The following is a 15180-nucleotide window of genomic DNA, read 5'->3' as shown; positions in this document are numbered from 1 at the left end:
GTCGCTTGAAAATACTTTTATGGTTACCCCACTACAATTTCCATATTTTTTAATGCAATTATTACTATATTTACTATAAGGATGTACATATATAATAAGTAAGAAGTTTATAAAATATTATTTAAATATTACTATTATTATTTGTTCTTGTAATTTGTAAGTTACGCATAAAAAATTAATTTATCACAAGATTTCGTACTAGGATTGATTCGTATGTAGACGATAATAATTGTAATTTTTTGTAAGCACAATTAATTCGTAAATGTATACGCGATATTGCATAAGTCAGTGTTATCCATAAGTTAAGAATTTTTTCATAAGTGATTTTTTTATCCTATCCACATCATTCTTATAATAAGACAATAGACAATAGATTTGATATGATATCATTTTTAATTTTTTTCTATGAACTTCATTTTTAAAATAAACTATGATACTTAAGCTTTCCCAGAAAATATTTGTACATTTGCGCGTGTGTTAGTGCGCATCGGTTAATATCGTTGCAGTAACCAATGAAGTTCTGTATAAAATTCTAAGCTTAGTTTGGATACCACTGACTGTAGATTATAGAAATTTAAAAGTGATTTATGCCAAATATATGAAATTCATTATTTATATTATTATATACATGTATATGTATTTACACAAACACATACGATAAATTTGGTACCTTTGTTATTTCCTTTGCTTCTTCTTTCATTTTTTTTTTCAATACATACGCGTATACTTTCGATCCGACGGTTGAAATTGTACTTTTTTTATTTCTGGTAAAATATGAATTAAAAAAATAAGTATGATAAAAATCATTACAAAATTTTGATTCATAATTACCCTGAAAACCATTTCTTTCGATATATTTATAACTTTTGAAATTGTTGAAGAATCGTTTGTTGAAAATTTTAATATTTTATTTTAATAAAACTTTTTAAATCAAAAATATTTTTATATTATTTTTTTATCCATTTTAGAGATCGATTTTATATATTACGTAGAGACTGAGTATTTCTTTAGTAAAAATTAATATGTAGTTGAATTAATATTTTACCGCTTAATTTTAAAATAGTAAATATGGCTAAGGATCAATCGAATACGTTAAAGGCACAATTTATGCAGTAGTTGCTTGAAAATCGTATTAATTATTTTCTTATCTTATGGAAAAATATTTTTATTGTCAAATTTTTAATTATCATTAATTTGGATTCGTTTCATTGTAATTTAACACTTACAATGATTTATTAAATTAAAGATTTATTAAAATAAGAAATTAATCAATTATTTCGAAATTAATTCGTCGACGATGATCGTGGGCTATATCCGATGTTCGTGAGAGACGAGTGATTCCGAGCGAATGTGCCGGTTCGCGAGGCTGGCAATCAGTCTAGTAAGTTCAGTAGTAGGCTCGCGCGCCTGCTGTAAGGGTGGCTGCTTGGCACGCAGCCTGCAGCTCGCCTTTTTCGTGCTTCTCTCGCTGTCCCATCGCTATCCTTTTTTTCTTTTGTATTTAACATAAGCCGTCCTTCGCATTGCCATTATGTTTTTTAACGGGGGAAAAAAATTTCTATTAAATTGTAAACTAAACATATCGTAACAGGTGCGTGGGTGCGTATAAGTGTGTACGAAGAAATTAATACATATCAGTAATAGTTGACAATATAAGATTCGCAATACAGAGATTAGTGCAAACTAGCATAAATGCTGCTCTAATCAGGTGAGACTTGTAAATTGCATAACTTTAATGTTTTGAATAAAATTGTAGATAATTTTTTCAAAAATTTCATTAGTTAGCTCTAGACAAAATTTTCGCTTTATATGTATCGCAATAATGGACATAAAAATGCGTACATATATCAAAAGATTAATAATAATAATAATAATAATAATTGTTGACATAAACATATAATGATATTACAAATTTTTATATTCGTATAAAGTTTATCATAAACTTGTAAATATTTGTCAATTTGCATTTTTTTATTCATTATTTAAATTTAATTTTATTATAAAATTAAATAGCTTGTTGTAATTTAAATTTCGATATATGTTTAATTCGTATTTTTATTCTATTGTTTTGAATGAAAAATCGCTTCAATATAAAGTCAATGGTAAATGTATGGTAAAAATATTGTTACGCTTCGATTAGCATGCAATATCGATTAATGTTAATGATCACGTATAAATTAAAGGGATATATTTTTGATGGTAAATAATTACTTATGTGTACGAATATACTTAATGTGTACGAATAAGTTATTTATATAATTTATTATTATTTATTATTATATATATATTTTATATTAGTTCGTAGCATTAAATTTATATTTATATATTTATTACAATATTATTGTATTTTAATTTTATTTTCGGATATATTGCAAGTTTATAAATATATTGAAAGTAAATTATTTACTATAACTTACAATATAAACTTTTTTCATTCTATAAATAAATAAAATAAAAATGATTAATTAAGAAAGAGTTAATAAATAATCATTTTTATTTCTGAATATTTTATTCTGAATATTTCCATAAATGGAAAGTGAATATATGTTTTGTCTTCATCGTCTTCCGAAGGCGATTGATCTTACCAAATTTGGCGAATTCTCAGTATGATGTACAATCTTTTTCATGTCAACGACGCCTTCGTAAGATGATTGCAATATACATATGCAATCATCTTGCAAAGGTATATACAGATTTAATACAATGTGTTATTTTATGCAAGAGATTTAATGCGAAATATTTTTCTTGCATTTTCTCTTTTTTTTAAATATCTCGTTAAATTTTTTTTTCACATGAATATCTCTCCAAAATTGTATGATTCATATAAGTTTTTTTTAACAAAGGAAGGACAAAATAAGTTTGCTCTTTATAACGAAAGATTGAAAATTAAAAAAAAATGTTTAGATCAAATTCGATTTAAACGAATCTAATATGTTTGATTTGCAGGTCACGTTTGCTTTTGCACGTTCATCGAACGTAAACACGACGTTGACTTGGCCTTGTTCCTGCTGCTCTCATTTCAAGTATAAGAAACGTGTAAACAATGCGAATACACTGCATTTTCCGAATGATGGTTGAAAAATAATTTTCATTCAATCAAGATCTTTTTAATTATTGTTTCGAGAACTTTATTTGTATTTAAAAAGAAGTGCATTTGCAAAGCACATTTGCTAAATTTTAAAAGAAATGAGAGACCTCAAAAATATTGATTTTTTTTTATCGTATTGTCATCGTAATGCATCAATAAAATTATCTCAATAGCGTTTGAAATGAAATGATTATAGATTCGATATAGAGTAATATATGATTCAAATATGATTTCGCATAGTTGAAGAACACGGTATAATCTTTCAATTCGATACAAGTTGCGGACACTTAACACATCAACGTTAATTTGTTCGGTCGACTGTTAGTTAGGTTTGGTTAGCGTGTTTGCCGTGCGTATTTAACGTACACGCACGTTAAACACATTGAAAGTGATGAATATAGCTTTGCTTCCTCGTTTCTCGCATGCATTGTAAGCAAGTACTTCGTCTCGTGTGTTTCTATGATCTCTCATCTTATCAACTGAGACAAGAATCTGTTAGCATAGCAAAATATTTTTTCCATCAATTGTTATTCTTTTTTCGATAACGAGACATCATTTTCGTCGTTTAACGAAATTTACGAAATAATACAAATTTCACAAGAAACAATTTGTAACTCTGCATATACAATAAATGCCACGTAATCGGAAAATTTTTCGAATTTTTGAAACGAATTTTGAATTTTTCATTATATCGTGTATCTTTAAAACCGATAAAAGAAAATAATAATTTTATACGAATTTGAAAAAAATATCAAAAGTTATTGCAACTATAACCATAGTTCGATAAAATAACGTATAGTAAAATTGTTTCATTGTTTCGAGGAGAATTTATATACGGAGAACGTATGTAATCATAAAATACTACATGATACGGTAACGGTAGTTTATGGGATTCGCTATGTAGATGGGTAAAGGTTGTGATGATTTATCTGGTTTGCGATCTTTCCTATCCTCAACCCTGTGCCCGTAATCATTGTTTCGGGCCATATTGTTGGCTATCTTCTCAATATCCGTAAAAAATTGTGATACTTAAACGGCATAATGGAGAGTGCACGGAAACTGTCGTGCCGACGATCCATAGTGGCGATAGCGAGAGAACATGGCCAATAACATCGTTAGACCGGTCAAGCTGGTAAAATGTCGTTGAATCATACTCGACAACGTGCAGATTCAACTCTTGCATTTTTCATTTAAGAAATTTTTTTTAAAACTTTTTTTAATTATTTAATTTTCCTTTTAAAATAATTCATCAGAGAAAGTGAAAAATAGTCTTATTTTTAAGGTTAATAACAGATGTCGCGACTATCGCGTGGCAGCATTATACATTATACATATTATACGGATCGGATTATACATCGGATCAGTTGTTAATAATCTCCCTCGAGAATTCACGAGGAACTTTCGGTCGATTCTCGTTATCAAATCTTTCCCCCCGCGCGATTTATCTTTGATAAATCACTTTCTTTCGCTTTTTCAGAGTGTTGCGTTCCACGTTACACGCATTTAAGAGTCAGAATCGACGACAATGGTATATATAATGAAGCGCATAAACAATGGGTAAAACTTCTCTTTCCTTCTCGTTCCCTGTTTGTCGTTGGCAATGCACAATGGAGATACAAAGGCTGTTCGGCCGACAACGGCACTTTATGGGGCTCATAAAGCGATAAAGACATCCGTACAAATGTACACGCTTCGTGTAACACACCATGCACTTCCGCGCTATCTCACCTGAGAAATGTTCTCGTAAGAAAAGTGTGTGCATCGCTGTTTTTAGTCTGCTCGGGGCAAATGGAATAGAAGTGTAATAGGATATACGCGTAAAGAGATGAAACGGGAGTATTACCCCTAGTATTTTTTTTACGCTCAATTATGAAAAGTATATTACTATATTTAATTTTTCTACGTTATTACGACAATTGAAATTTAATATATATATTTTTTGCTGTATTAACGAAAATACGATCGAAATTGTGGAAAAAAGTTAAGATTCGGAAAGAAGGATAGAGAATCAAATTCAAAGCAGATATTAAAAGGAATTTTTCGGGTACAAGAGGTCAACGAGTTTGCCTCGCTTGACCTTGCCGTTAAATCATACATGAAGAGATTCCTTCGTTGGTGGTCCTCGTATCGTCCACGCTTATTAATGGCCCAGTCCTTCAAGAACAATCTTGCAAAGTTATCGCGATTATTTATACATATTTACTAAATTCAACGTTCATATTCATCTGTATAAATTATATTACAGCGGCTATATAAATCAGCCGAGAAATTGATTTCGCTAAAAGATTAAATAGAGAAGATATTATATCTATATTTATAAATCTTTGTCGGATTTTCGTTTATTTCGAATCAAGATCAAGGTATTTGATGGACAACGATTATGCAACCGGTGTTTCGTGTTTTGCATTTTCGAATTATCTAAACGAAGCGTAACAGGGTTTCTGGGATTATAGTACGAGACGTTGCGTGTGTCGTGGCATAATCGAACACCGTTGAGAATACAAAGGCTGGTCAAGATAAAGATAGAGTGTAATTTACTCGCTTCCACTCACGCTTAATCGTAGCTGCGCCACTACTTACCGACTATTTATTCAAGATCGATGATGTCATCACTTTTTTTTCATTTTATCTTCCGTACAGAAAGCACAAATTTATATATATATATATATATGTATATATAATATTTATATATATTATTTATATATACAATTTATATATATATATTTATATGTATAATATACATTTTTATAATTAATTTTTATAATTAATACGTTTGTGCAATCGTTCCAGATACAGAGTTCTTCCTTACCAATCGAACGCGATAAAAAAATTCCGTTAGAAGCTGTCGTTTCGAATCTCTATGAAGCAGAATTATTCGTTGAATTTATTAGGAAATCTCCCTGCTACTTCCAAACTGTCTTGCAAGTGTCAAATCGAATTTTCTCGATTACATTCGGCTTGTGAATCATCATTTCCCAACCGGTGGACGTAAAAGTCTCTGTTTCCGTCTTTCCCCTTATTTTCTACCAATCTGGACGGTTAAATAAACTCTCTCTCTCTCTCTTTCTCTTTCTCTCTCTCTCTCTCTCTCTCTCTCTCTCTCTCTCTCGAGGAGAACTTTGTAAGATTTGTCGAGAAAGAAGGGAAAGGAGAAGAGGAAGAAATGGAACAGGGCGCGTAGGTAGGATAAATGGCCTGCTCTTCTGAACTTTTCCGATAGAGATATTAATCTTTCTCGGGGAAGCTTCTCTCCTCCGTTATACCGTTGCTCCTCCCGTCTTTCACCGCTGACCAATATTCCCTACCATCTTCGTTTATATCCGTATTATATCCATCTTTCTCCTTCGAATATATTCTCTTCCCTGTCTCTTTCTACTTTTCGCGCGCACGTACAACGCTATGAAAAATAGAGAATAACCATATGTCCACGTCAGAAGGGAAGGAATACAAGGCACGACAGATGGATCGGGCGACCTCGTCGATCCTTAAAAATCGATCCTTCAAAGATCGTGCGAACAATTCATATTTTTTTTTTTTTTTTAATCTCGTACCCGTTTCTTCTTCGTTAAAATACTACTAATATCGAGACGATAATAAAACATTTTCCAAACGTAATACACTGCGTGTACACATCCGGATACGTATCCGGTAGATGATTACAGCGGTGGTGTTGGCATGGGTGGTGTTGCGTTGCTCGTGACGTAACGGTGTCGTTAAAGGCAGGTGTGAGAGGAGGTCCTTGCTTTCTACCCATGGAAACAAATACCACCGTGTTAATATATATATATATATATATACATGTACATATACGCACGAATACGTAAGCCAAGTGGTGAGTAGAATGCATGTGCGCACACTCATGCGCGAAAACGCATAAATACAGAGGAGAAACACGTTCACCTACACTATGAACGAGCGGGCGACCGAGTGGGAACAATATAGTGTTCCATGGGGATGCATGGTGTGGCACACCAGAGCGTAGAATCGCCGCGAGTGGGGACAGATCGATAGCAAAAGGGGCCTACCAGACCTTATGGTGCCTCCTCCACCTCCTTCTCTTCCTGTCCCTCCTCTACCTTCTTCCACGTTCTATGAAATTAACGCGCGTTTGTATCCTAGTTCCCGCGTCGACAAAACTTTTTTCCCTCGAAAATATTCGTACATAAACTTGTATATGAATATTTTAATCGATGTTTAATTCCGTTTGGATGGCGATCATGGCCTCTCTTTTACAGTTAATTTTTGCAAATTTTATTCTTCTGTATTATTATATATACGTATATTGGCACTGGTTCGGTAAATGATAATCGTAAGTTTAGAAAAGAAGCGCGGTAAAGAGAGGTAAGGGGTGGGTGTGGAGAAGGTTAGAAACGATCCAGTGGCGTGGCAAGGGAACGGGGTTCGGATATAGTGATTAAAGCGATACTTCCGCTGGTCGTTATCGAGCCGCGAAGATAGCATCGCGGTTCTCGATCACTGTCAGACGCGAACCCCTGACACCATACCAGAAAACCCCCATACCGATGTATGCGCTACTGTTATGGGAATCAAATTCCAACCTCGTTACCTTTCTTCTTCCATTCTTCGTTTTTCTATTATTTTTATATATTATTATATTTTCTATTATTATTATATAAATTGTTTAATTCGATTATTATATATACGGTTTCGTAATTGATAAAATTAAATAGAATATTAAATAAATTAAATATATTGGAAATACTATATATATATATATATATATATAGTAATATGGTTCGAAATATGTATATATAACAAATATGTAACAAATATGCATATATAAGTATTAACGGGGATACGAATTTTTATCGTTGTCCTTGCTTCATCCTTGTTTGTTTACGATGCTTTTAGAGGCGACTCTCTATATCGATAAACTCGCACGATTCCGCGATCGTACGAGCAATTAAACGGCTTGTCGAGGCCTCGATCACCACCTCTGTTGATGAGAATCGCACTCGAGACTCGAATATTTTACTTTCCGCTGTTTTAATCCTCGAGTTAAATTAATCGTAACGATGTTTTTCGATCGAGTAATAAAATGTAAATATTTCCTTTCCCTCCCTATATCCCCGCCTCTCGTATCTCTATTATCGTTATTATATTATACAAGTGTACCGTAAAATCTTTCCATCTTTCCATCGTAATTATTTTCATCTCGATTAAAACGAGACTATGACCCAGAAAACAAGGAAACTAATCTCTCCACCGTTAATCTATTTATCGTTGCGCAATACGTATCCGAAGTTGCGCAACTTCGTTTCAGGAGAGGGGGAAGCGGTACTGGTGGTGGTGGTAAAACGCGAAGCGAGTAACGAGGGAAAGGAGTGGGGAGAAGGAGATAAAGAAAAAAGGTAGGAGAGATGCTCGGCCGCTGGCCGTGTGTACGTGCAACGTTCAACAGTTCGAACGTCGAAGTTTATGGCGCGGTGCGGTAGGATGGGGGAGGGGAGGGTGGGCGGGTGTCGAGCCTCATTAGACAGCGCGCGGGACTCCCGTGCATCGCGAGGGGTTGCCGCTTGGGACTGGGATGGAAGTGCGTACGACCAACCGGAAACTAACGACGTTACCCCATCGGCCTTCCTTTTACGCCCGCGTTTTCGATCCTTGCGCGGTCTCGATCGATGCGCAAGGGTTAAACAAAGCGATATCAATTCAACGATTAATTTCAGATTAATCTTAACCCTGATCGGGAATTATTTTCGCGCGATTTCTCAAGTATTAACGGGGATACGAATTTTTATCGTTGTCCTTGTTTCATTTGCACTCGAATCGGTGACTGTCACGTGGTACGATGCGATAACTCTCTTAGAGGCGACTCTCGGTCACCATTTCGATTCGAACGGAGACGATATTTATTTCGATCGATTTTTTTTTAGAATATCGGATAGGTAGATTTTCTTATCTCAAAATAGATCGCGATCGCGAATCGGATCCGCATTTTGACAGCAATGGAAATATTATTTTCAGTTTTCGAAGCAATGGAAATATTATTTTCAGTTTCGAAGTTTTCGAGTTTTGTAAGCATGAAATACGATAATGAAATTAGTTCGAAGATGAATTTGATTTTTCGTTATTAAATAACGAAAATATTTCTATTTATTAAGAAATTGATAGAGAAAAGAAAAATAGCAATGAAAATAGAGATGTAGTATAAGAAGATGAAAAATAAGGACAATAATCAGTGAATGAGAGCACGTTAACAAGAATTAAGAAGGATTATAACGTTCGCTTCATTTTATCGTGAAACTTGCATATAAAGATACAAAATAATATTAAAATATAAAAGTTTTATACGTGTGAAAATTATTTCGAAAAATTGTTTCGAGAAATTTACCGAAATTTACACGATGAAAAGTACTCGTTTTGTAAACGTACAAAGCGAAATATTCGATTCGATTTTGTTTTTCTTTGTTTTTTTTTTTTTTTTTTTTTACTTCGAAAGTACGTAATTCTCTATTTCAAACTAGCAACAAGATTCTATAATTTATGCGTTGAAATTGGGAATAGGCGGGGTGGCTAATAGGCGAAGTTCATTTGCCGTGTATTAACAGTGTTTATACTCGCGGGGACAACGCGATCCTCGTTAATCACGACAAATTCACCATGATTAATTACGCTTTTCGCTCGATTTACCATTCCGTGATCGCGAACCGAGAACCGCCCTCTCTTTGTCGCTCCACCTCTTCTTTTCTCTCCTTCGCTTCCCCCCACTCTTCTCCCTCCTCCCTCGTTTCCCTCCTCCCTCGTTTCCCTCCTCTTTTGTCAACGTATAATCGAGAGGAACGCAGCGTTTTGCCGCGAGAACGAGATCAAACCCTCGGAACACTCGCCTTCCGTTTCTTCTTCGCCTCCGTTTTGTGTGTCGAAAGAGTACGCAAGATACTCTCGAAATAAAACTCGAACGCAGCGAGTTGTCGAGTCTCTTTGATGATGATTTTATCATTTGGATCTCACCCTCGAATTCTCATCTCTCTTTGAGATCGTAACGTAACCCCCTCCCTCTGAATAACTTATTCGTATTTATCGTGTTTGATGTGAAAAAGAAAAAAAGAAAAAAAAAATTGACCGATAAAAATATCGAAGCGAAATATCGAATTTTTCGTTGCGAAAGAATATGAGGAGAACAAGGGGGATTCTTAAAAGAGACGAGAAACTTCGTCCCTTCGGCCGGATGTGTCATTTGGTACCTGGGTCACGTAGCTCTTCGTATTGACAGGCCAACCAACCAACCAACCAACCAACCAACCAGCCAGCCAAGCACCCTCTACCCTTCTCCCGCCCTCGCTTCGAATCTTGTTTCAGACTTTATCCAGATTCAGGGGAACAATCGCTTCTTTTCCTCTTCCGTATAATAAAACCAAAATGATTATTCTTAATTCATTTGATCACGATCTGTTTAGCAGAAAATTAAAATTAAAAAATTAGCTCGATTCTTATTAAAATTATTACATAAATCGTAATATTTTTCTCTTATTTTCAGAGTATTTAGCGTAGCAGATATGATACAGCGATGAGCCTGCAGGCACAGGCTCAAGCACAGCGCTCTGCGAGGTACTCCCCTCAAGAGACCATCAAGGTAAGAGAAAATTATATTTACATTCACTTTTCTTTCAATGGTAGGTAATATTTCTTTTACGAGCAGAAGAAGATACCTTATCCAACGAGGAATCGTGGATATTAATATTTTTCGTTAGAACATCTGTATATTCTTCTTTTGAAAATTCATCGTTCTTTTTTCGAGTTCTCGTATGGAGAATTGGGAACATGCGAAGTAACGCCATCTTACGGCGAATCGCTATTCGTATTCCACGACGAGTTTTAACGTAATTAACGCGGCCGCTCCGATATCGTCACACGCGATTCACTTCTCTCCCTCTTCATCATCGGGGTTAATCCTATACGTGTTCGAGTGTACGCGACCTTGTATTACTTCCTGCCTGCTCTCAACTCGAGGGAGAATCCAGAGAGAAAAGTGTACGCGTTTCCGTAGCTTCGAATAAATTTCGCTTCGAAGAAACGATCATCGAAAAGTTAGGATTTTAAGCAAAATTGCGTGAACCGTATCGTGATGATATATATATATATATATTTTCGATAGAACGAATATCGAGGAAAGAAACGAAATATCGAAGAAAGAATTTAATTCGTTCGATTCGTTCCTCTTTTTCCTCGTATTAACTTGACTCTCATCTCTCTTTTCGTTCAAATGATTAATAACTCCCTATCAACTCTTTAATTTCGACTCGTAAAAGTTTTTTTCTACGATATTTTATTATACTTTTTCCCTCCCACGCGCCAAAATATCCATAAACAGTAGTCCAGTTTCATTACACTCGTAAACTCGATTAGTCAGCTAATTACGATCTTGGCGCGATATAATCGCGTACTATTTATCCGGCACCGTGTCTGGTTATTAATTAAACTTGCAAATCGACTAATCGGATAATCGATAATCTCTAATTACACACACGACCGTTGGAATTAATATCAAATCCCGTTATGCAATTGAAATCGAAAAATCTTTATGAAAAATCTTCGCTGTCGCGTGTTGGGTTTATCGCTTTTCAGCCGCGCCATTCGAGAAAGAGAGACAGAGAGAGAATACAAATTCCCGACAAATTTTTTAATTATTTCAGTTGAATATATCAAATTGAATGCAATAAAATGAGTATAGTCGATGTAATGAAAATGATAATTCCTTAATCAGATTCATTATAATAAAGTTATTTTTATTAAATATGATGTTATTGCTAAAGTGATATTTTACGATTCTTCTTTGTGTGTATATAATTATAAATTATCAAATAAAAAATAAAAATACAATGTATCTTTTAGAAACGTATAGATACTGTTGTTGTTTAATAATTAAGAGAGGAAATATCACGTTCATTTTATTGATATTCGAGATGTATTAAAACATATTTAATCCCGACCATTAGTATCAATAGTTGGTAAACAGCAATAAAGTATTATATTTATCCGCGTACCGAGCATAATTTTCCACGCGAATGCGCTCCCGGCTCGCCGTTTTTTCCTAACGACTGTCTTAATTAATATTACCGACCCAGGTTCGCTGTCCGTGTACGCGATCGCGACCTTGTCGCTCCCCCTTGCTCCTCGTTCCGCGGATAATTTTCCGCGCCAATGCTTCAACTTTGCCCCCGCTCCTCCGCACCACCCGTCCGCCCCACTTTTTTTTTCTCCGCCTTCCGTGGCTCCCTCGACACGTCAAGAGGGACTTGGCACGGATGACAAAATGCTGAAATTATCGCCCCTCCAATGATATTTTGCTCGTGTTTTTTGCTCCATCCTTGGAGGACCGTTGGAAACCGTTAGAACCATTTCATTCGTCGAACATCGCGCTCGTATTTGAAATGTATACGACTGTTTGCTCTCGCTTCTCGCGTTGACTCGTTTATTATCCCTCGACAAGCGAGCGATTTCTACTTACGCGAACGAACGAAAGTTTAACTTTTGTTCGGTTTAAGTTCGAGCTTATCTTTCCTTCGCTCTGTTTCTCTCCAGAAGGGAAAGAGTAGCGTCGTGGTTAATTCGTTTTAGTGGAGCGAAAGAGGGCCGAGATTTCTTCGCTCCCCCTTCTCTTCTCGGACGAGACAAACTGTTTCGAACGACAAAGACAAAGAGATTTTGGGTGTCGAGGGTCGGCCACGCCCCGGCCACGAGGACCAGATGATATACCATTTCGCGACCCTCTTGGTACCTGGCAAAATCCCTCGATACCTCCGTTGCGCGGATAATTAAAGATACAACGTTTACCACCGACCTCGCGCCACGCCAAACAGAACCCATTCTCTTGGATCGCTTCAACAACACGGAGTGGGGAGGGGGTTGAGAAAGCGGTAAATTAGCTTACGCGCGCAGAATCTTACCGCCAAACTCGTGCCATTTCCCGTCCAATCAATTTTCACTGCCTTGCTCGATTATTTATTTTGTTAAATTTATCGAAAAACATACGCATGATTTTGTTTCAACTCGATTAAAACGATACTTACTTATCTCCTCGATTCATCCACGTTCACAGTTTAGAGTTTCAATTCGATCCATTCTATCCGAGTTGAAGAAGAAAATTAGTTATTTTGCTAAGTTTATCGATTCAGAGTTTCAATTCGGTTAAAATGAATTGAATAAGAAAGTTGGTTGCTTTATTAAATTCACCGAAAAATGTATACACACGATTCAGAGTTTTAACTCGATTAAAATGATACTTACCTATCTCCTCAATCCATCCATCTATCCGAGTTGAAGAAAAACGTACACACACGTTCCAGATTCGTTCAGAGAGTTTCAAGAGAGTTTCCAAACGATATTTACCTACCTGCTCGATCCGTCCATCCGAGTTGAAGAAGAAAGTTGGTTCGATCGCGGAATACGAAGAAGATCTCGGGTGCGGGAGAAGGTAAAAGTTATCGCGGAAGGGAGAGGAAAGAACGTAGGGTAGAAAGTGAAGTCGCTCCGTGTGAATGCCCTAGCGAGCATGGTTTGCTTGGTCAGGCATCGATTAACCATTCGAGGATCGACCTAGCCGTCGTTCCGGAATCGCTTCGATATCTCCATCAATGCTTCTCTCTCCCTCTTCCTCCCTGCCTTTCTCTCTCTCTTTCTCTCTCTCTCTCTCTCTCTCTCTCTCTTTATCTCGATACTCTCGACGCGCGTTTCTCCCACAACATATTGAGCACACGCGGAACAGGAGGGTGGTTATCGTTGTATCGTCGATATATCGCGGAATATCGAGATACGGTCGTGTGAAATTTCAAGTTGCGAGTTTCTACTTTTGTTTGTTCGTTCATGTGCGATGAATGCATTCGATAAATTGAATAAAATTCGTGAAAAAAATAGAATTAAGTTCAAGTAGAAGTCTAGAGAGGATAAATTTAAAGACGAAAAAAATTAATGGAAAAAATAACGTGGAAAAAGATTCGAATATACAGGGTGTCCCCAGGATGAAACGATGATATAAATTGCATCAGTGTGAATTCTATATAAGTGAAAATAAGAAAAGAATGTTATGTAGGTTTAAAGAATGTTTGATAAAAAAATATATATAATAAAAATACCTAAACTTAAACCTAAAATAATGAATTCGAATTGGTTCACGAATTTTGAAAAATGGAAAGAGGGAGACACATTGCTTGGGTTCTTTCCCCCGTCGAGATTTTTATATGTAAGGAATGATTGTGAAAGCGATTGCGTAATCGTTCAAACGTCAATTCGCGGCAAGAAGTAGCAGAAAGGATTAATAGTGCGTTCACCCTTTTGCGCTCTACGACTTTTTCAGTCGAGAAAAGTAGCAGCAACTCGAGCTGATTTTATATGACATACGTGTGATGAGTGTGTTACTTAACATAAAATGATTTTATACGCTTCGTAATAAAGAAATAAAATATCTAAGGAACCTATTCAGAAATCGATACTGCGCACTTATTGATCGGAGATAACTGGGAATCTAGCATAAATCGCTCGCCACTCGAGTCACATTTCTGAATTTTTAGCACGAAGTAATTACTTATTTTAAGCTTAATTTACAAAAAAAAAAAAAACTTATCCATAATTTATAACGATTTAAATTAGAATTAGAATGTTTGGAGATGTCATATTGATTGTAAAATTTAAACGCTTCTTGATAAATTTACAGAATATTTTCCAATTATCGAAATTATCGATCGATCAAATTATCGATTCTCTACCTGTATTTCGTAAACAACGTTTTAGAAAGAAGATTTAAAATTTTTATCATATATATATATTACAAATCGTAGCAATTATTTTTTAAAAATTCAAAAACGAATTTTCTCCATTTGATACACACTTGCTTGATCCACTGTGCTCCTCAAACACTCGTTCTCCTCCTCAGATGTCAGGCTTGCATCTCAACGTCTAACTTTGACCACTTTGAAATTTTGGCACAAACTTCTCGATAGGCGATAAAGCTTGTGACGCAAAACATAACCTTTTCTTAATTTTATACTCGTAAAATTGCGTTTTCCTATCTGAGGACACCTGTGTGTGTGTGTGTGTGTGTGTGTGTGTGTGTGTGTGTGTGTGTGTGTGTG

The 15180-nt window shown here is 35.5% G+C and overlaps 1 protein-coding gene across 3 annotated transcripts in view; it reads left to right on the top strand.

Moving 5' to 3' along the window:
- The first annotated feature begins 1367 nt into the window (after positions 1-1367).
- LOC122720949 (protein sickie) overlaps positions 1368-15180 on the top strand; it is a 156444-nt gene continuing 142631 nt past the window's right edge. For 2 of the 3 annotated variants that reach the window (XM_043948097.1, XM_043948088.1), the window contains exons 1-2: positions 1369-1708; positions 10590-10685. In XM_043948097.1, coding sequence (XP_043804032.1) covers positions 10620-10685 — 66 coding nt within the window. In that variant the 5' untranslated portion in view covers positions 1369-1708; positions 10590-10619. Of the gene's footprint in view, positions 1709-10589; positions 10686-15180 lie in introns of all 3 variants that reach the window. The other variant, XM_043948106.1, reaches the window with a different exon arrangement.

Source organism: Apis laboriosa, unplaced genomic scaffold (assembly GCF_014066325.1).
Source record: "Apis laboriosa isolate Shangri-la unplaced genomic scaffold, ASM1406632v1 scaffold105_cov147, whole genome shotgun sequence".
Classification (NCBI taxonomy): domain Eukaryota; kingdom Metazoa; phylum Arthropoda; class Insecta; order Hymenoptera; family Apidae; genus Apis; species Apis laboriosa.
Note: the sequence above shows the minus strand (reverse complement) of the source record. Positions and strands in the feature narration are given on the sequence as shown.